The following is a 20516-nucleotide window of genomic DNA, read 5'->3' as shown; positions in this document are numbered from 1 at the left end:
TCCAGTGCAAGGTGAGGAACTGTAATTTGCAAGGCCCTACCAATGTTTTACAGAGGAAGGCTAATAGACTACGGGTGACAGAATCACCTGGGTAATCTTTAAGATGCATATTCTTGGGCTTCACACTGGTCCTGATGAATCATATTTTCTAAAGGTTATCTCGGGACCCTCTTTTTAATAAATATCCCCTCCCCCTGAATTTTAATGTGCACAGTAACCATGAAGAGCCACTGCTCTAAGTAGCTAGGAGATGGAGAGGAACAGGAAGTGTGTGATTTACAGAACCATGAGGTAGAGCCTGTTATCCTCAGCAAAGGCCCCCTGGAATTGGGGAGTGGAATTTCCTCCACTGGAACCCCCGAAGTACTGTATCCTCAAGAACAAGGAGGGAGAGGCTGAGCTAGGGGAAGGCAGCGATGTGTGTGTGCGCGCTGGGGGGAAGGGGTTGGCTGTGCAGCCTTAGCGTTTTGAGCCTCCCCCTGTCATATTGTCCCTTTGTACCCAACAACCCAGCCTCCCCCCCAAACCCTGGCTTCTAGGCTACAGACAACACTGTGTACAAACCACAGCAAATTTATTACTCAATATCCAGTGCCACATCATAGCACCACCCGGAGCCCTCACCTTCCCTCCCCATCTGGCCCCAAGGGTACACCCAAAATGGAAAAAACAAAAGTAAACCCAGATCCCTGCTCCTCCTCTGGAAAAAGGGGCCTTAGCCCTGGAGGTCCCTTCCACAGGCTCCAGCAGGCAGGAGAGTGGACCCCTCCGTGCCCGGAGAGCGAGGCTCCAGGCTCCAACGACAGAGAGAACATGCAGGCAGGAGCAGGAGCAGAGGCCTGTGTCTGTGGGAGAGGAGGAGTGGGAGGGAAGGGCACTGCCTGAGGAGTCCGGGAATCTGGTCATCCCGGGATGCACGCGGGAGCTTCCGGGCAGCAGGGGCCGGCCCCTGGTTTGCTAGCGCTTCGACAGCTCATGGGACAGCCAGTCCAGCCCATCATACAGGCCTGTGCCTTGGGTGGCACAGGTGGCCTGGACGTACCACTGTGGGGAGAAGGAAAGAAAGGTCAGTAGCAGGGAAGACAAGGGGATGCCTTTCCTCCTGGCCCCAGCCTGTGGCTCCCCTGGGAGAGGCAGGACCCTCACCGTGCGGCTGCGCAAGTGCTGCAGCCCCAGCTTGTCGGTCAGCTCGCTCACGGGCATGGCATTGGGCATGTCCTGCTTGTTGGCAAACACCAGCAGCACCGCATCCCGCAGCTCGTCTTCCTGCAGCTGAGAGAGATGAAGGGGATGGAATCTGGAGCCCTAGCAGGGTCTCCAGGCTTCCTCTTCCCTGCTGTGGAGGGAGCCCCCCCCTTCTACCTTCCAGCATATTTGTGGGGAAGAATGTAATATTGTGCAGTCTGCTGCTGAACACAAGACGCAGACTCATAAATCAGCTTGAGGCCATCTGGCCCGAAGTCCAGAGCCTTTTTCTAACGACTTGCCCTAGTCAAAGTGACAATATTTCCAAATGGAAAACCAAGAATGAAGAACGTAAGATGAAGTTTCTCTCCACGACATATAATCCTCCTTCCCCTGCCAACTTCTCAGAGGCGAAGCCATAAGAAATCAGTTTCCTGACAAGGAAAAAGTCAGTCCTATACTTTTCACCTGACTCAAATTCAAAACAGGGTGAGATACTCCTTGTGTCGGTGTCACAAAGAGAAACACGTTCAAGGCCTGTGAGGCATTTCCTGACTTTCACACTGGCACAGAGATCTCAGAGCTCTGCCTCCAAACCAGGGCTCAGTTCCCAGTGCTCTAGGGGCTCACCATCTTCTGGAGCTCATCAGCAGATTCCTGGACCCGCTCTCGGTCATTACTGTCCACTACGAAGATGAGGCCCTGGGTGGGAAGGAAGAAAGAAAGGGCGAGCAATTACTCCCACCTGGGACATACCCTAGTGTGGCTTTCTTCTTCCCATCTTTGTGTCCAAACCCTTCTCATCTAAACTTTCACAAGGCTCTGCAAACATCCTGGCACAAACTGGAGACACCCTGCCCGGGATACAGCCTCTGCCCTCAGGCAAGCAGTGTGGCTAGGAGAGGTGCAAGGGAACAGGGAAAGACTTGATGAGACTTAAATGAGGCAGCATGAGGGCGCCTGGCTGTTTTGGTCGGTAGTATGTGTGACTCTTGATCCTGGAGTTGAGTTGAAGCCCCACACTGGGGGTAAAGCTTACTTAAAAAAATAAAATAAAATAAAATAAATAGGGGCACCAGGGTAGCTTAGTTAGTTAAATGTCCACTCTTGATTTCTGCTCAGGTCATGATCTCACCGCTCCTAAGTTTGAGCCCCTTGTCTGGCTCTGCACTGACAGCACGGGTCCTGCTTGGGATTCTCTCTCTCAAAATACATAAATAAACTTAAAAAAAAAAAAAGTAAATAAGACAGGATGGACCCAGAACCCTGCTTGTCAGGAGAGTGTAGGGTGGCTAAGTCTCAGAAGACTAATAATGCCAGTTCTGAAGGACGAGTAGAGGCAAGCCTACAAACACAGATAGAAGGAGGTGAAGGGTTTTTTTCCTGGCTTGGGGGCCCAGCCTAGGCCAACATCTCAGTCTTTGCAGTCCTAACACCTTTTCTCGTGGGGCTGGAGAGCCCCATCCCCACCTGAGTGTTCTGGAAGTAGTGTCGCCACAGAGGCCGAATCTTGTCCTGGCCTCCCACGTCCCAGACTGTGAAACAAATGTTCTTGTATTCCACTGTTTCCACATTGAAGCCTGGAGATAATTGGAAAAAAAAAAAAAATGAAAACAAAGTCCTGAAAGAAAGGAACTAAATCTATGTCGAGTCATCAGAGACCTAAAACCAGGAAACGATCAAGTCTGCTGGGAACAGAACCCCAGAGGACCTGCAGTCCACAGACCAGGCGGGGCTAGGTCACATTCACCCAGCCTCCGCACTATCCAGCAAGTAAAGGTAACTGTGACCCACTTCTCAGGTAGCCGTGTCTAGTGTCAGGGTCAGCCCCTGCACAGAGATAAGGGCCTCAGGCAGAATCGCGAGCAGACCCAGAGAAGGCCTGCCGCCAGCCTCCCGCTCCTCCCGGCCTCGCCTCAGAACTCACCTATGGTGGGGATGGTGGTGACAATCTCCCCCAACTTCAGTTTGTAAAGGATTGTGGTCTTGCCAGCTGCATCCAAGCCAACTGCAAAGGAGAGGGGCAGAGGGCTGGAGACGGGAGCGAGGGAGCCCTCTAGAGACCAGGGAAGGGGAGAGGCCAGGACAGCCGATGGAGACGGGGGCGGAGAGCCCCTGCGCCTGCAGGTGCGCGCTGTTATCTGCCTTCGAGGCCTTGAGGGCGGTCTGATGGTGAACACCAACTCCAGCCCCAAAGCGGGCGAGGGGCTGAAGAGGGCTAGTGGGTAAAGGGCATAAGAGGAGGGCCACGCTCCTTTTAAAAGTCGTCTCCAAGGGCGGAATCCTCCCTTCTTACCAGCCGGGCTGGGGCGTAGGGAGCTTCACCCCACCCAGGCCCGCAGCTCCCAAGCTCAGGCCCCGGGGTCGGCGCTGCAGACCGCGAGCCGCCCGAGAACAGTGACCCCGGCGGGGGGTGGGGGTGGTTAGGAGGTGGGTGACTCAGGGTCAGAGACCAGGCTGAGCCGGGATCGGAGGGATGCGGGGGCGGGAGGACTCCGCGGGGGCCGACGCTCCGGTCCGGGCCGCGCGCGCTTGATCTGCCTCACCCATGAGGATCCGCATCTGCTTCTTCCCGAAGATCCGCGAAAAGAGCGCGGACACGGTGAGGCCCATGGCGGGGCCGGGGGAGGGGGTGCGGGCACGGACGCGGGGTGCGGGCTGGAACCGGCCGGCTGCTGGGGGATGGGGCGCAGCAGCAGAAGGAGGAGGCTCCGCCGCCGCCTCCGCGCGTCCCGGCCCGCCCTACGTCATCGCGGGCCCGCCCCCGCCAGGGCCCCGCCCCCTCCCCGCCCCTTCCCCACCCCCAGGCTACCTCTCCGGCAAATTCTGAAGCTAAGCGAGTCCCCGCATCCTTGCTGAATCCGGCGCCGGCTTTAAAGAGTGAAGGGTCTGGGTCTCTCCGTTTCAAGAGCGCTGGCAGGTCTATGGCTGCTTCACCGGCAGCCCGAGCGGTGTCGAGGAAAGTCTACAGTGCTCCACACGGCCCCCGACCCCTAGCTTAACTGGCCGGCCTTTCGGCTTTGGTTTGTCGCGTCCAGCCCACCCTGCGCTCCGGTGTAGCGTTTGCGAACTAGCATAATCGACTGTATGCACCACCCTCCGAGGGGAGCGGAAGGTGGGTGCAAGTATCTTATTCCTCTATTTGGCCCTCTCAGCGCCCAGAGAGAGGCTTTGAGCGTGGCAGGTGGTTCAAGTGACCCTAGAATCTCGAGAGGAGTGCGCCGGAGGTGGAAAAAGAAGGTGCCCTAGTGCTAGCTGGACTTCTTGGTTTTCCAATCAGCAGAACCTTCTCCTGCGTGCTGGAGAACTCCACCTTCGCCTCCATGGTTCCAGACACAACACCTTTCAGTTGATCCACGCAGCTTTTCTGAAGCTTCTTTACTTTCCCACAGACCTGAGAATCCGGATTTTTAATGCACACCTATCCAGGATTTTATGAGACTCTTGTGGCCCTAGACTCCAAGAGCTTCAGAAATAATTTCCCCACTCAGCAACAGAGGGGAAATAGCAGGAAAGGAATTTAAGTTTCTTCTATGAGAGAGGCTGGGTCAGTGCCTGGCACATAATATATGCTTACCAAATATGATGCTTGCTGGTTTGAACGGACTAAAAGGATGCTCACTGGAGCAAGGACAAGCGATTTGAAACCGGATTGCCAGTTGGCTTCTGGAATCAATTGCTTATGAACTGGACATGGTGAGGTGAGCTGAGAATCAGAAAACCTTCATTAATTCACCTATTCAACAAATATTGAATGCCTACTATGTACCATTGTTCATGTCTCAGTTCAAATCTCAACCCCCCCCCCCCCCCTTTTGAGGGTTTGGCTTCAACAATCCTCATAACTTGTTATTTTCTGTAAAAGGAGACCAATATCTGCCCTATCTCATGAGGTGATGGTGAATATTAAAATTATGAGACTATCTGAATGTTCTGTATGTTTCAGGTGGATGTTATCTGGGCCACTAAGAAGTTGGGTCTGAAAATACCTCCAGGGTCTGTCCCAAACTGACCTGAAAAGTCTGTAAAGAGAATACACTTTGGGCACCAGGTAGGAGTGAGTCTAAGACTTTCCTTTACTCTTTAGCCATATACTTGCATTCCTAAGAAGGCTTTTTACAAGGTTGAAGAGTGCATTTAAAAGAGTTCCAATATAATAACACAACTAGAACTGACTGAGTCAGGTCAGTTTTACATCTTGAACTTACTTACTTATTTATTTATGAGGGGGTAGGGGCAGAGAGAGAGGAAGAGAGAGAATCCCAAGAAGGCTCTGCATTGTCAGCACAGAGACTGATGCAGAGCTTGATCTCACCAATGGTGAGATCTCGACCGGAGCTGAAATCAGGAATCAGATGATTAGCCGACTGAGGCACCCCAATCTTTAGCTCTTTTAATTAGACTCTTTTTCTCCATCCCTGTTGTCATTGCCCTATTTCACTATCATCTCTTCCTCAGGACAGAAATAGCCTCCTTACCAGTCTCCTGCCCCTTGGTATCTTTACCCTGTCATACAAGTCTTGATGATGCTACTCAATATTAAAATCCTTTAGTGTCTTAGCACTCAAGATAAAAATTGAAATGCCTTGGGGTACCTGGGTGGCTCAGTCGGTTGAGTGTCTGACTTTGGCTCAGGTAATGATCTCAGAGTTTGTGGGTGCGAGGCCCATGTGTGGCTCTGCTCTGACAGCTTAGAGCCTGGAGCCTGCTTCAGATTCTGTGTCTCTGTCTGCCTCTTTGTCCCTCCACTACTTGTTCTCTCTCCTTCTCTCAAAAAGTAAATAAACATTAAAAAAATTAAAACAAATTAAAAAATGCCTTAATTTAGGTACCTATCTATTGGGCCAGCCCCATCTATTGCTACCTCCTTCACCCTAAGCTACGGCCATGAAGTGATTCTCAATGCTTCCTGGGTGAGCCAGGCTCTCTGATGCCCTAGGAGTCCTTGCAATCATTTTCCTCTGCCTGGAATGCTTGTTTCCCTCATCTTTAGTTAGATCACTACACATGCTTCAACAACCCAAGTATTTTTCCTGAGAACCTTCTCTTCTTCCTCTAGACAGGCCTCCCTCCTAACTCCCATACCACTTTGAATAAACCCAAACATACAGTCATGAGAGCAGAAGTTGTGTTTGCACCTCTGGTTTTTCATTAGATGGGGGATCCGTGAGGGCAGAACCTTGTCTCTTCATGGTTATCACCAGGAGCAGCGCTTGGTATGTTGAGAGTTGGACAGATATAGATAGAATTCCTAGCTGTGTGACCTTGGGCATGTTATTTAGCCTCTGTGTCTCATGTTTGCACCCACTGAGCAGAACAATTGTAAGGGCTAAATACCAAAACTCTTGCGAAGGTCCTGAAATATACTTGGCACATAGGATGGAGGTCTTGGCTATAGGGTGCCGTCTACATGTATTTGTTGAATCAACACAACAGAACTCAGGAAGGGTGCTAATAATTATACTAGATGCCTAGGAGTTGCCAAAACTGTCCCGTCAAGGGTTGAAGTTTTCGTGTTCTAAAAGGGAGTCTTAATTGTTGATCTTTAGAGACAAAGGTGCTGAGCCGCAAATGCGGGGACGCGTCGCTCATCCGGGTGTTTGGTAAGGACTTAGTGCCATGTTGCCCACTCTCTCTCGCTCATCGTAACCCTAGGGTACTCCACCAAACCATAATCACTCCCGAGTTTTTGACTTCGCGGGCCCTGCGTTCAAAGCGCAACTACGCTCTGAACCGGCTCTCTCCCACTCCCCCGGCGAGATAGCCCCACCCACCTCGCGCCCGCTGGGGGCGGAACCTGATGCGTCGCGGTGTCGTCACTTCCAGCGGACCCGGAAGCGTCGTTCTCGGGCAGCTCTACTTAGGAAGTCTTGATGGGGTTACGTTCGGTTTAAACTCTTGGCCGATCGTGGGCTGAGGGCCGTCTGGGACTGCTGTGACCCGGGCAAGCAAGGAGCTCGGAGCAGCCTCTGAGACAGTACAGGCGAGCCCTCGCCGTGTGCTGCTCTCGTCCCGGCGTCGCCCCGCCTCTAAGGTAGGACCCGCCCCCGCCCTCGGTGCCTGGGACCTGGCGGGCGCTTCTGCTAGGCTGCACCGTACCCGGCATCCGGTCTCGGACAGCTAGGAGGAGCGGGCGTGCGGCTGTGGGGACAAGTCTCTTTTTGTAGTTTATTGTCCCCGCCAGGGTCTTCGCGACCCTCTTCTGAGCTGCCAGAACGCTGACGTCGAGTAACCCGTTCTGAACATGGAGAAGTTTGGGATGAATTTCGGGGGCGGACCGAGCAAGAAGGACTTGTTGGAAACCATTGAGACGCAGAAGAAGCAGCTTCTCCAGTACCAGGCACGTCTCAAGGATGTGGTCCGTGCCTATAAAAGCTTACTGAAAGAGAAGGAGGCTCTAGAGGCCAGCATTAAGGTGCTGTCGGTATCCCATGAGGCAGATGTGGGCCTCACAGGTGTCCAGCCTCCAGGCCTCACTTTTCCTGACTCTGTAGATGACCGATGCTCCACTCACAGCGAGGATAGCACCGGGACCGCCACCAGCTTGGATACTGCGGCCAGTCTCACCAGCACCAAGGGTGAGTTTGGGGTAGAGGATGACAGACTGGCTCGTGGACCACCACCTCCAAAGTCTGAAGAGGCCAACGGGTCGGAGAGTGGCGTCAGCAGTAGCAGTGGGGATGGACCGTCTGGGGGTGGGGAAGTGGACAAACGACTGCACCAGCTGAAGACTCAGTTGGCTACTTTGACCAGCTCTTTGGCTACAGTCACCCAGGAGAAGTCTCGCATGGAAGCGTCTTACCTGGCAGACAAGAAGAAGATGAAACAGGACTTAGAGGATGCCAGTAAAAAGGCAGAGGAGGAGAGGGGCCGTCTGGAGGGAGAATTGAAGGGGCTGCAGGACCAGATCGCAGAAACCAAAGCGCGGCTTATCACCCAGCAGCATGATCGGGCCCAAGAGCAGAGTGATCATGCCTTGATGCTTCGTGAGCTCCAGAAACTGCTGCAGGAGGAGAGGACCCAGCGCCAGGACTTGGAGCTTCGGCTAGAAGAGACCCGAGAAGCCCTGGCGGGGCGGGCATATGCAGCTGGTCAGATGGAAGGGTTCGAACTGCAGACCAAGCAGCTGACCCGTGAGGTGGAGGACTTGAAAGGTGAGCTGCAGGCTCTTCGAGATGAGAAGAATCGGCCTGACCCTCGGCTGCAGGAGCTTCAGGAAGAGGCCGCCTTCCTGAAGAGCCATTTCCAGGCTCAGTTGCAGCAGGAAATGAGGAAGGTAATTATTGCTCCAAACATTAGTCAGTTAGCCTGGAGTGGAAAATATTAGGGTATTTTTCTCTTTGGTAATTAGAACCAAGGGGCTGTGCTGTCAGGTTTTGATGCCATTCAGAAGGTTCCACCTTGAGCCCTGGGACATCTGTTCTGTGTGGTGTTGACGGTGTCCACAGAATGTGCTTCCAACAGGATGTGGGGTTTCTCAGTGTAGGCTGGTTTGGAGCCAGACACCTCTGAACCTCTGGGCATTGGCGTCTTACCAGCCCTGCTCTGTGAAGCAGTGTCGTGGCAGCCACTCAGTGAAAGGTAGTGTGTATACCATAGGTATATGCCTATGTTTAGATAGGCCGTGGTGTATGCCTATAGGGAGGGGGGGGGGGGGGGGGCGGGGCAAAAGGAATTTTTGCAGAAGTCACCTCTTGTAATTGCTTCCGGTCAATTTGCCTGTTCTGGAAAGGTGTGCCATTTTACAGTGCTCCTTTCAGTGTGGAGAGAGAGAGAGAGAGAGATCCAACTGAGTTTTGAACTGCGGGAATATTGGGAGAGGAAAAGAATGTCCTGTGATTTCTTAGTAGGATCTGGGGAAGCAGATGATAAACAAAAGTCACACACTTCATGTGCGAGCTTGGTGTATGATGGGGGAAAGTGGAGGCGCTAAAGCAGAACAACAGCAGATACACAGAGGTTCTTAGTACTGTTCGGTTTATTGTTGGGGTGAGCACTGGGTGTTGTATGGAAACCAATTTGACAACAAATTATATTTAAAAAAATGCCGTTTGGTAGAATGTATCTCTGGCAGCAGAACCCAGGCAGGTTATAGGAACTTTGGTTAGCTTCTGCATCAACAGAAAAATCCCCGGTTCCCATTCTTGCCAGGCCATTCCCATCCTATGACCCTCTTGCTCCCTTCTCTTGCTTTCTCAAAGGTTGCCGTAGGGCTTTGTGACTTTTCTGGATGCGTTTCCATCTGCTCCGTTGTTTTCCAGACAGCCCTTGCAGAAGATCAACTACGCCAGCAATCTCAGGTGGAAGAACAGAGGGTGGCGGCCCTGGAGAATCAAATATCCGAGGTGTCGGAACTGCTGGGCACCTATGAGAAAGCCAAGCAGAAGGACCAGCTGGCCATCCAGAAGCTAAAGGAGCGCATTCTGCAGCTGGACCTGGAGAACAAGACCCTGGCTCTGGCAGCCTCCAGCCGGTCCCCTCTCGACGGCCATGGAGAGGAGTCCAGTCTGGACGTCAATGTCCTGAAGGATAAGATGGAGAAGCTGAAGAGGCTGCTGCAGGTTGCAGCCAGGAAAAGCCAGGTGACCCTGGATGTGGAGAAGCTCTGTGACCTGGAGATAATGCCCAGCTCAGAGGCTGCCGACGGGGAGAAGGCCTCTGTGCTCTACTACCAACAGGAGCTGAAACAGCTGAAGGAGGAGTTCGAGAGGTACAAGATGAGGGCCCAGGTCGTCCTCAAGAGCAAGAACACCAAAGACGGTAATCTGGCCAAGGAGCTGGAGGAAGCCCAGGAACAGCTTGCGGAACTGAAGGAGAAGTATATCTCCCTGCGGCTGTCCTGCGAGGAGCTCGAGCGCCAGCACCAGCAGGAGGCTGAGGACTGGAAGCAGGAGCTGGCCCGGCTGCAGCACCTCCACCGGCAGGAGCTGGAGCGCAGCCAGCTGGACTTCCGGGACCGCACGCTGAAGCTGGAGGAGGAGCTGCACAAGCAGCGGGACCGGGCCCTGGCCGTGCTGGCCGAGAAGGACTTGGAGCTGGAGCAGCTGCGCTCTGTGGCCTTGTCCTGCGGGCTTCCAGGGCGCAGGAGCCCCGTGGGTGGCGGGGGGCCCGGGGACCCGGCTGACGCGTCTTCCCCAGACAGCCTGACCCAGGCGCTGCAGCTGGCTGCGGCCAATGAGCCCACTTTCTTCCTGTATGCCGAGCAGTTGGCCCGCAAGGAGGTGGAGATCACATCGCTGAGGAAGCAGAGACACAGGCTGGAGGTCGAGGCGCATCAGCTGCAGGACCGGCTGCTGGAGGAGGGGGAGCGCCATCGCGAGGAGGTTGGAGCGCTGCAGAGCCACATCGAGAAGAATATCCGGGACCAGAGTAGGGAGGGAGCCAACCTGGAGTACCTCAAAAACATCATCTACCGCTTCCTGACCTTGCCTGACACCCTGGGCCGCCAGCAGACGCTCACGGCCATCCTGACTATCTTGCATTTCAGTCCAGAGGAGAAACAAGTGATAATGCGTCTCCCAACCAGTGGTAGCTGGTGGCCTTCTGGCAAGAGATGATGCCATTTTCACTGACTCCTGAAATTTCTGTGCCTCTTACGTGGGAAGGGACAGACTGGTTTCTACTGCCTCTTCTCTTACATTATCGTTTTTTTCTTCACTGTGTATTGAAATGGGAGAGTCTTAATTGTGGGACGGGATTTTTCTGCCAAATGCCATTAATGCCACATTATCCTGGGGCCCTAGAGATACTGGAAGAGTCCCAACATCTTGGGGTGGTGTGTTTGTGAGGGGAAGAGGGGGCGAGAGATGAAGGTTGAGAAGTGCCAAAGTTGGGGAAGTGGTGAAAATCTTTTAAAATAAGACTTTTTGTTTGAGTATTATGCTCCTAGCGCAGAACCAGGAGTAAATGTGACTCCAAAGGGAGTTCAGTTATTTCTAAACACTCTCGGGACCAGCTGTTTACTCCCCATCTCGTCACAATCTGAGTCTGGTCCACCACTGCCCCAATTTTCTGGGGACGTAAATCCAGGCTGGAGAGGGATCAAGAAGTTTCAGATAGTGACAGATTGTCCACTATTATCCACACATTCTTCAGTCCTGGAACTGGGAGGCTTGGTCTAGTTGGGACTGGATAACGACCTAATCTGGACAAAACACATCACTGTGACCATCCTGTAGGGGGCGCTGAGCACCACTTCCGTCTTCGGGATTTCCTGAGTAGCCTGCTTTTGGCCTGGGTAGGGATATGTTAGGTCTCTCACATTTGACCCTGCCTTAACCTGTCTGCCTAAGAGTGGGCTGAGATGAATGACTTTGCTGTCTTTTCCTCAGCGTTGAACTTTGATTAAGAAAAAAACCCGAGCTTCTTATGAGAGTGGTCAGATTGGGAAACTCTGACCCTGTCTGGATACAAAGAAATAGCTCAGAGATTTACAACCTCGCCCCTCCCCAGCTGTTTCTGCCCTTATAGGACAGGGAAGAGGAGGGGGATTTGCTGATTCCAGAAGATTGCTGTGACTCTCACAGGAAAGTGGTGGAAATTCAGCCAAGGGCCTGGAGTAAATTCATTCTGGCTAAATCTCCATGTCCCTGCAGCCAGGGTGTTCATGGGTTACTGTCACCAGGGTATTTTGCCTTTAGGGGTTAATATAGTTACAGTACACAATCCTTGTCTTTCCTACATGCGTCACTATAATTTTCCCTCCTTCCTGCAATTTTTTATATTTGGTCTTGTGTAAGTAGGTTTATTCTGTACTTCAGGAAAGGGGGCTTCAGGCATCTGGAAAGGGGGAACTCAGAAAAGTTGGGTTCAAACAGTATCAGTTCCCCTATTTTTTCCTTTCCCCATCTTCTCTTGCTGGTTATAGAGATCTTTGGACCCAAAGACCGGTGCTTTGACACTGACTGGACTAATGTATATCCTTCTGTTATGTCATCATAGAGATCTGCTTTGTGAGGGTTTGGGATGCAGGAGACTTTGATGAAATGTTCTCATTGGGAGGCTGGGTGACCTGCACTATCTATAAATAGCAGACTTAATGAAACAGATGCGATGTGTCCAAGTGATAAACTGTGGAATCATTAAATCTGAACAGCCTGACCTGTGTGCTTTCTTAATGGTATACACACACACACACACAGAGTGAATGTAAATAGTGAATGAAAAGGATGGAGATAACGTGTCTCCATGCTTTACCTCAATTACAAAACAAATTTTTTAGCCTGGAATTACGGGTATTTGTGTGTAAGCAGCCACACTGGAAAAGGCTTTCTCATGGGTTTAGTGGGCAGGCTTAAAACTTCCATAATTGCTGCTTGAAACTTTTTAGAGTTAATCCGTTTATTGAACGCTTTATTATGCTTCAAGTTAGGGTTCATGGTATCCTGGGAACGTTTCTCAGGATTGCAAGCTAAAGTAAATCATCATCGTCATCTTTTAACTGATCCCCTTAAATGTAGCTTATATTCTGATTCCTCTCTCTGGTGGTTTTGGACAGCATAGAAAGATCCATAGTCCCAGCTGCTTTCCCAGGACTAGTAATTCCGGGGCTTTTGACTTTTGAGTAGATACCACATGGGGGAAGAAGCAAGTCAAGTTTTGATTAATGATTAAAAAATAATTTTTTAATGTTTATTCATTTTTGAGAGACAGAGCACAGTAGTGTGGGTCAGAGAGAGAGGATCTGGAGATCCTCTGAAGAGAATCTGAAGCAAGGTCCAGGCTCTGAGCTGTCAGCACAGAGCCTGATGCGAGGCTCGAACTCACGAACCGTGAGATCAGGACCTGAGCTGAAGTCGGACGCTTAACCAACTGAGCCACCCAGGCGCCCCTCTGATTAATAATTTTTAAAGTATTAATATTCATAAGCCTGTGAATGCTCCCAACTGAAATGGATAAAGCTTGCTCCCTTCCTACCCTTAAGAAGTTCATTGTCTTCCCACATTTTCCTCCCAAATATGTTTTCCAATTACTTGACTGGTTTTCTGGTGCTAGATACTCTAAGGAAAGGGAGAGAGAAAAAGAACTGAGATCAGATACAGAGAAAAATGAGTTTTCTCTTGGTCTCAGTTCCAGAATATCAGTGCATGAGGTGTGTCAATAAAGTAAGGAGACAACCTTACTTTCATTTATTATCACACAAATCAGGAGGATTGCTGAGAATAGATGCAGGGAGAAGGGCAGGAAGGCAAGTTGATGATTCTAAGGCTTTCTGCTTTCCTTTTTTTTCCTCTTGTTCGGTACCTCCTCTCTGGGAAAAAAATCGCCATATAATCACTCCCTGGATGTAAGTCCCCCTCTCTTACCCAGTACTCTAAGGGTCTTGGCCTTGTCTTGAGAAGCTGCCACTATAGGGTTGTGTTTGCTCACTCTCGCCAACTGCCAGCACCACATCGAGCCATTCACCCCTGTTACGCCACACACGTGTTGTTATCCTCCATTTTACAGATCAGGAGAGTGGCTGAGATGTTAAATTTGTCCAAGACAATGTAAATGGTGGATGCCTGAACCAGGTCAGGTTATCCAATGCCTATTTAATCTGGGTGTGTTCCTGTCTTCTCAGGACTTGGGAGGGTCAAGGCCTGTCTCCACAGATGACTACTAGGGATGGAGAGACTGACCTCTAGGTTGAACTGGGCTGGTTCAAATGGAGAGATAATCTCCAGCTATAAATTGCAGCCAAGAAAATTTGCTATGCTGTAGAATTAAACAGGCAACATTGGTTCTTTATAAAAAGCCCTAAAAGCTTCCCTGTTCCCCAGGTTCTAGATGACAGATAATATTTAGGACCCAAAGCACTCTAACAAAGCAAAAGGGCTGAGTACCAGCTGTTGCCCTGGTGGGTTCCAACTATAGCCTCTTGTAAAGCTGGGGACACAGCTTGGGTAATTAAAAATAGAGCCCTAACGAATGGGTCACTTTACCTCATCTTCAATCCCCTTTGCCTCCTCTCTGTTTTCGGGGGCCTTGCTAGGCAGCCTTACCTCAGGCTGATGGTTTTGGAGCAAAGAACTAGGTTCACACATTCTGGGTGGAAGTCTCAATCCAATCTCCTGCCGGTTCTGTGACCTTAATAAATTAATCTTCCTGAACTTAATTTTCTTAACATGGGGATAATAATACCTTTTCAGGGTTTTTTCCTCATCTTAGAGAAAAATTAAGTAAGTAACGAACCAGCATAGTACGTACCCAAAACAAAGTAGGTTCTAAACCGTGTTAGATTCTTTTTTCCCAAGAGTATTTAGGTGGCAGAATGGAAGTTAGACTGAGCTCTCTGGATTTGAGTCTAGTGATTCTTAGCCACAAATGTTGCTGTAAGCAAAAAGAAATAACAATGGCCTTTTGTGGAGTGCCTGCTATGAAGCAGACTGCTAGCATTTTCCTACATTACTTTACTTAATTATCACCACAATCTTGTGAAGCATATCTATTTTGCAAATGAGGGCATGGAGGCTTGGCAAAATAAAATGAATTGCCAAAGGCCCAGGGCTAGTAATGACAGACTCAGGATTTAAACACGTGTGGCCCGGTCTCTATCTGTTCTGTGTCCCAGCAGAGGGCAACGGGGAAATACTGGAAATGTGTGGCTCGCTGAGAAATTTAGGGGGCTGTGTTTCTGGAGGCAGGGGAGAAGGGTTACCCTCTCTGCACTGGCAAGTGACTGTCTTCTAATTTCTTAGAAGCCTCATTCTAGCCCCGCAACGGAGCCCTTTCACCCCGAAAATCATGAAATGGGCTCGTGTGTTACAACTCAGTTTTATGTGAGTTTGGGTAGTGACGGCCTGTTTTTCCTGGGACCCTGATCTCCTGGATAACCCAAATGTCGAAGGTTCTGACAACCCACAGTGCAGGGAGCCCCAAAAAGCAAAAGCCACCAAGAGGCTAATGACCCACCTAACGTGGCAAACTCTGTCTTTTCACTTAAAAAAAATTTTTTTTTATGTTTATTCATTTTTGCAAGACAGAGACAGAGCACAAGCAGGGGTGGGTCAGAGAGAGAGGGGGACACAGAATCCGAAGCAGGCTCTAGGCTCTGAGCTGTCAACACAAGTCCTGACGTGGGGCTTGAACTCACAAACGGTGAGATCATGACCTGATCGACCGCTCAACCGACTGAGCCACCCAGGCGCCCCTCTGTCTTTTCACTTTAGCAGGTAGACCTTCTCTGGTTCCCTGTACATTTGTCTGTCTCTATAGGCTCTGGACAAGGGACCAAATGTTCCCTTTCATGTTTGAGAGTATGACTCTGAAGACTGACACCACTTCATACAAATGTTACTTTTTAAAAATGTTTTATTTGTTTTTGAGAGAGAATGAGAGAGAGCGAGGATGAGTGGGGGAGGGTCAGAGAGAGAAGGAGACAGAGGATCTAAAGTGGGCTCCACGCTGACAGCAGAGAGAGCGTTATGCGGGGCTCCAACTCACACCCTGAGATCATGACCTGAGCTGAAGTCAGACTTTCAACCGACTGAGCCACCCAGGAGCCCCTATACAAATACTACTTTTTATTAAAAACATTTTTTTAAAGTTTATTTATTTTTGAGAGAAAGACAGATTCAAAGTGCAAGCAGGGGAAGGGCAGAGAGAGAGGGAGACACAGAATCTGAAGCAGGCTCCAGGCTCTGAGCTGTCAGCACAAGAGCCCAACACAGGACTCAAACCCATGAATAGTGGGATCATGACCTGAGCCAAAGTCGGCTGCTTAACTGAGTGAGCCACCCAGATGCCCCTACAAACATTACTTTTCAAATGTAGATTACACATACATTTTTTTTATTAACCGGGGGTGTGCTGTCCACTCTCAAAATATTTTGGAGGTTAGTATTTAGAGTAAAGCCCATTGTCTTTCTAGCACCCTGGGACTCAAATTCTTTGAAAGAGTAAGCTAGGAAAGGCTGAGGACGACTCCTGAAAGAGATAAAAACAGCATGCCGATTCTGTGGTCACCTGTCTTTGGGACCCTGGGGCCTTTGCAACTCACTGTTTTTAATCTGTTAGAGAAGAAGCAATGCATTTACATAGTTTTTCAGTTATTCTAATGATCAAACCAAGCAATGCGTTGCAAGTTCTTGGAAAAGCATAAAGTACTATAAATTGCAGTTAATATTAATGTCTGACATTTTTTACACTAGATAACACAATGCAATGATAAATTAACTACATGTGGGTGAAGTGTCACCCACCCCCCAGCCTGGCTCCCCCATCCCACTGTCTCCCTAAGAAATATAGTCATATTCTCAAAAGGATGAAGTGGGGGAAAATATTAATATAAGTACTGATTTGCTACTGTTGCCATAACAAATTACTGCAAACTTAGTGACTTCAAAATAACACAAATTATTATTTACCAGTTCTGGAGGTCACAAGTCTGAGAGGTGTCTCCCTGAAGTAAAATCAAGGTGTCCACAGGCCTCCGTCCCATTCTGGAGGCTCAAGGGAGAATCTGTTTCCTTGCCTCTTCCAGCTTCTAGAGCCTGCCTGTATCCCTTTTCTCATGGTCCCCTTTTTCCATCTTCAAAGCCAGTGATGTTACATTTCTCTGTGCCTTTCTCCCATAGTCTCTTCTGCCTCTTCTACTCTTGATTGGCCTTGTGATTGCATTAGGCCCATTGGAATAACCAGGATGGTCTCCCTATTTTAATTCCCCTTTGCCATGTAACCTAACAGGCTCTGGAAATTAGAACATGAACATCTGTGGGGGGACAGTATTCTGCCGACCACAGTACATATTTGGTAAGTATTTTATCTGAAAATAATTTTAGCAAAAGCAAAAATGGAAAATCCAAACTCTCTCTAACTTCTTGGTAATAAAGCCTTCCAGGACTACTGGATAATTCCTAGTGATATTCTTTTTCATGGGAAACCAGCAACACCTAGTGTCTCTCCGAATAAATTTCAACAGAAAACATAAAGCTTCCTGTAATTAAAAATAGACTAGAAGGTACAGCTCAGTGACTGGTGGTGGAGAAAGGAAATTCTCATGACTTCATAGAGGGGAAAGGCTGGTGATTCTCTCTTCTATCTGTTCTTTAGACCTAGTTGTGAGCCCCCACATCCATGCATACATCCAGAAGTATTTAAATTAATTCTGTTTGGGGCATGGCACAATATTGGGTTCTGTGATTGATGGAGAAAGATAAGAACACGATCCCCATCCTCAAATTGCTTCCAGTCTTATTGGGCAGACAAGCCACACGCTGGCAATAAAAGCATATATATGTACTCATTTACTCATAGATATGTACCCACTAGAGACTTAATGGCCAAGGGTACCAGTTATAATTAGGTTTAGTTGTACATATATCAAAACCCGAAAGAACACTGGCTTAAATCCCGGAGAAATTCACTTTCTGTTCTGGTGAAATAATTGGTATAGTCACTGGCATCACCCCGAAAAGTTAAACATAGAGTCACCACAGGACCCAGCAGTTGCACAGCTAAATACACATCCAAGAGAATTGAAAAGACACTTCCATACAAAAACTTTTACACTAATGCCTATTAACACATATAATAGCCAGAAAGTGGAAATGACACAAAGGTCCACCAACTGACAAATGGGTAAACAAAATGTGATCTCTCTATACAATGGAATATTATTCAACCATAAAAAGGAATGAAGTACTGATACATGCCACAATGTGGAAGAACCTGGAAAACATTATGCTCACTGGAAGAATCCAAACACAGAAGGCCACATAGTGTATGATTCTATTTATATGAAATGTCCAGAACAGGTAAATCCATAGAGACAGAAAACAGATTAGTGGTTGCCAGCAGCTGGGGAGTAGGAAGGGAAGAAGGGGAGTGACCGCTAGTGAGCAAAGGGTTGATTTGGGGGGTGATGAAAATGTTCTGGAATTAGTGGTGATGGTCGAATAGCTTTCTGCATATGCTAAAAGCCCTAACCACCATTGAATTGTACACTTTAAGTGGGTGAATTGTTTGGTATGTGAATTATATCTCAATAAAGTTACTAAAAGCATGCTAGGAGGATCAAGGAGGCAAAAATGGGTGAGGAATAATTAGAGGACATGGAGAAGAGATTAGAAAATACCTCCTGTTGGCTGTTTGCTCCCCTCCCCCCAGCTCCTTCTCCAGGCCTTAGAGTGGTTGCCCTTTCTTTCCCATGTATTGGGCCTCCTTCCTCTCCTCCTACCCAACTACAAACAGCAGAATGTTCACTGGGTGAGGCTGACCTGGCCCCAGACAGGGAGAGAGATGGCATTTCTGATCCCTATGGATGGAGAATGTGTTGATGGAAACAGAATGGAATAGGGTTCATGCCCCTTGCTATTGATGGTGTCCCCACATGGGAGGCACTTCTGGTTCAAGAGAACAAGTGTCCTTGGGAGTCTCTGGCCCTGATGGGACAGGGGAGGGGCTCTGTGAGCTTGATACATCCCTGTGGCCCACTGTGCAGTTTGCTCATCTGTTTGGAGGATGAAGAATCTTAGGGCTGCCTGTGTCCCTAATCTCCATGGGGGATGTGAACTAGCAGTGCCCGTCCCCCGCTCCCCTGGCTGGCCTTGCTCTGGGCCCTCAGGCTATTCGTCCTCCCTCCAGTCCCCACTTATAGAGTAGAACATACGTTCTGACACCTCCTTCACAGACATGTGGCTTTATTATTGATCTGTCTCCTGTTAGTCTTGTGCTGTACAAACCAAGTACCCTCCCTTACTCTCTCCCTTCCTTCCTTCCTCTCTCTCTCCCTTCTTCTTTCTTTCTTTCTTTCTTTCTTTCTTTCTTTCTTTCTTTCTCTTTTTCTTTTTTTTGGAGTTGTCACACAAATGAAACTTTATTTGTGGCAAATAAGGAGATCAGAGAGAATAACTTCCAAAGCCATGACTCCTCAAGTACTGTTTCTGACACCACTCTAAGGGTTATTTCACTCTAATAGACATAGATTGGATTAAGTATAGATTGGATTAAGCTCCGTGTGTTAACCTCGAGTGACTCACGTCTGCCTCTGTGAACTTTGTCCCCATATCCATGGCTTCCGGGGGTCTAAGTAGGGTGGAGATGCATGAACTTTGAGTCTGAGGTGGAGAAACCACCTTAAAGGATAGAGTCCCACGTGTCGCAGCCAGGAGAAGTGTAAAGAGACACAAGGACTAAATGTAACATGGTATCTAGGATGGGATCCTGCGATGGAAAAATGACCTTAGTTAAAAATTAAGAAAATATGAATAAAGTGTGGACTTTGGTTGATAATAATATATTGATATTGTGTATTAATTGAGACAAATGTGCCATACTAATGTAAGATGTTCATCACAGGGAAAACAAGTTTGAGGTATATGGAAACTCTCTGTATTATCTTTGAAAATTTTCTATAAATCTAAAATTATTCTAAAATTAAAACTTCATTAACCGCCCCCCCCCCCCAATACAGTGTCCTGATCTCCATCAGAGCATTTAGCTCTGGACTAGACAGACCATTTTATTTTATTTTATTTTGTTTTGTTTTGTTTTATTATTTATTTTTTAAATGTTTTTATTTATTTATTTTTGAGAGAGAGAGACAGAGAGACAGAGCACAAGCGAGGGAGGGGCAGAGAGACAGACACAGAGAGGGAGACACAGAATCCGAAGCAGGTTCCAGGCCCTGGGCTGTCAGCACAGAACCCAATGTGGGGCTCGAACCCATGAATTGCGAGATCATGACCTGAGCCGAAGTCAGATGCTCGACTGACTGAGCCACCCAGGTGCCCCTAGCCAGACCATTTTAAAGGAAGTGTGCCATCCTATGTGCCTTCTTTTTTGAATCTATTTTTTAAGGATCTTTAAAATTATTTTTAAGTAATTGCTGCACCCAACATGGGGCTTGAACTCACAACCCCGAGATCAAGAGTCACAAGCTCCTTCAACTGAGCCAGCCAGACGCCCTCCACATGCCTTCTTTAAAGGGTAGTTCTCTATACTACTTGTATCATCAGTGCAGCCTGGAAAAGATCCATTTATCCACGTATAAAGGACAGGGTTTTAAAGTCCTGGTGAGTGGATAGGAAGATGAGCAGAGGTGCACATTCTGGTCCCAGGGTGAATGAGGCCTTAAAGGACAGTGAGTGACTGTGGTAACCCTGGGCCATGTCCAAATGGCTGTTAGGAAAGAACTGACCCATGAAGACACATCTCAGGGCACTGAGGTAAATTTTACATCCATGGCAGAGCCAAAGGTCAGGAGCTGAAGTGCAGCCGGGCTCTGTGCCAAACTCATGAGCACAGTCTGAGAATGAGCAGGGGCTGAGGGGTATGTGTAAGCCACATAACTGGGTCATTTAGAAGTGGGTTCAGGAGCTCTGGTTCCCAGGCTTCCGATTTGGGTGCAC

General features: G+C 48.9%; 2 protein-coding genes across 13 annotated transcripts in view; one reads left to right on the top strand and one right to left on the bottom strand.

Annotated features, from left to right (window-relative positions):
* Window positions 1-557: 557 nt before the first annotated feature.
* ARF5 (ADP ribosylation factor 5) lies at window positions 558-3928 on the bottom strand. Its single transcript, XM_049642996.1, has 6 exons — window positions 3732-3928; window positions 3113-3193; window positions 2656-2765; window positions 1816-1887; window positions 1147-1272; window positions 558-1044 (listed from the first exon to the last, which is right to left on the bottom strand). Exons 1-6 carry the CDS (start codon window positions 3796-3798, stop codon window positions 958-960), a joined length of 543 nt encoding a protein of 180 aa, XP_049498953.1. The 5' UTR covers window positions 3799-3928; the 3' UTR covers window positions 558-957.
* Window positions 3929-5132: 1204 nt separating this feature from the next.
* The window catches only part of GCC1 (GRIP and coiled-coil domain containing 1), a 59198-nt gene continuing 43814 nt past the window's right edge, over window positions 5133-20516 (top strand). For 7 of the 12 annotated variants that reach the window (XR_007460287.1, XR_007460292.1, XR_007460286.1 and 4 more), the window contains exon 1: window positions 5133-5236. Coding sequence is in view for 1 of the 12 variants with exons in the window: in XM_049642987.1 (XP_049498944.1) it covers window positions 7430-8461; window positions 9447-10742 (2328 nt within the window). In the remaining 11 variants the exon portion in view is untranslated. Of the gene's footprint in view, window positions 5237-6660; window positions 8462-9446; window positions 10848-16851; window positions 16918-20516 lie in introns of those variants that run through there. The other 5 variants (XR_007460290.1, XR_007460285.1, XR_007460293.1 and 2 more) reach the window with 3 other exon arrangements.

This window comes from Panthera uncia, chromosome A2, assembly GCF_023721935.1.
Source record: "Panthera uncia isolate 11264 chromosome A2, Puncia_PCG_1.0, whole genome shotgun sequence".
NCBI lineage: Eukaryota > Metazoa > Chordata > Mammalia > Carnivora > Felidae > Panthera > Panthera uncia.
The sequence above is the reverse complement of the archived record's forward strand: the minus strand, read 5'-3'. Positions and strand labels throughout refer to the sequence as shown.

Excerpts from the sequence above, each read along its gene's own strand:
- ARF5 (XM_049642996.1), bottom strand. The coding sequence starts at position 3,798 with ATGGGCCTCACCGTGTCCGCGCTCTTTTCGCGGATCTTCGGGAAGAAG. Across the intron at positions 2,766-3,112 it reads CACCACCATCCCCACCATAG|GCTTCAATGTGGAAACAGTG; the intron begins GTGAGTTCTGAG and ends AATTATCTCCAG. Across the intron at positions 1,888-2,655 it reads ACTACTTCCAGAACACTCAG|GGCCTCATCTTCGTAGTGGA; the intron begins GTGGGGATGGGG and ends CTTCCCACCCAG.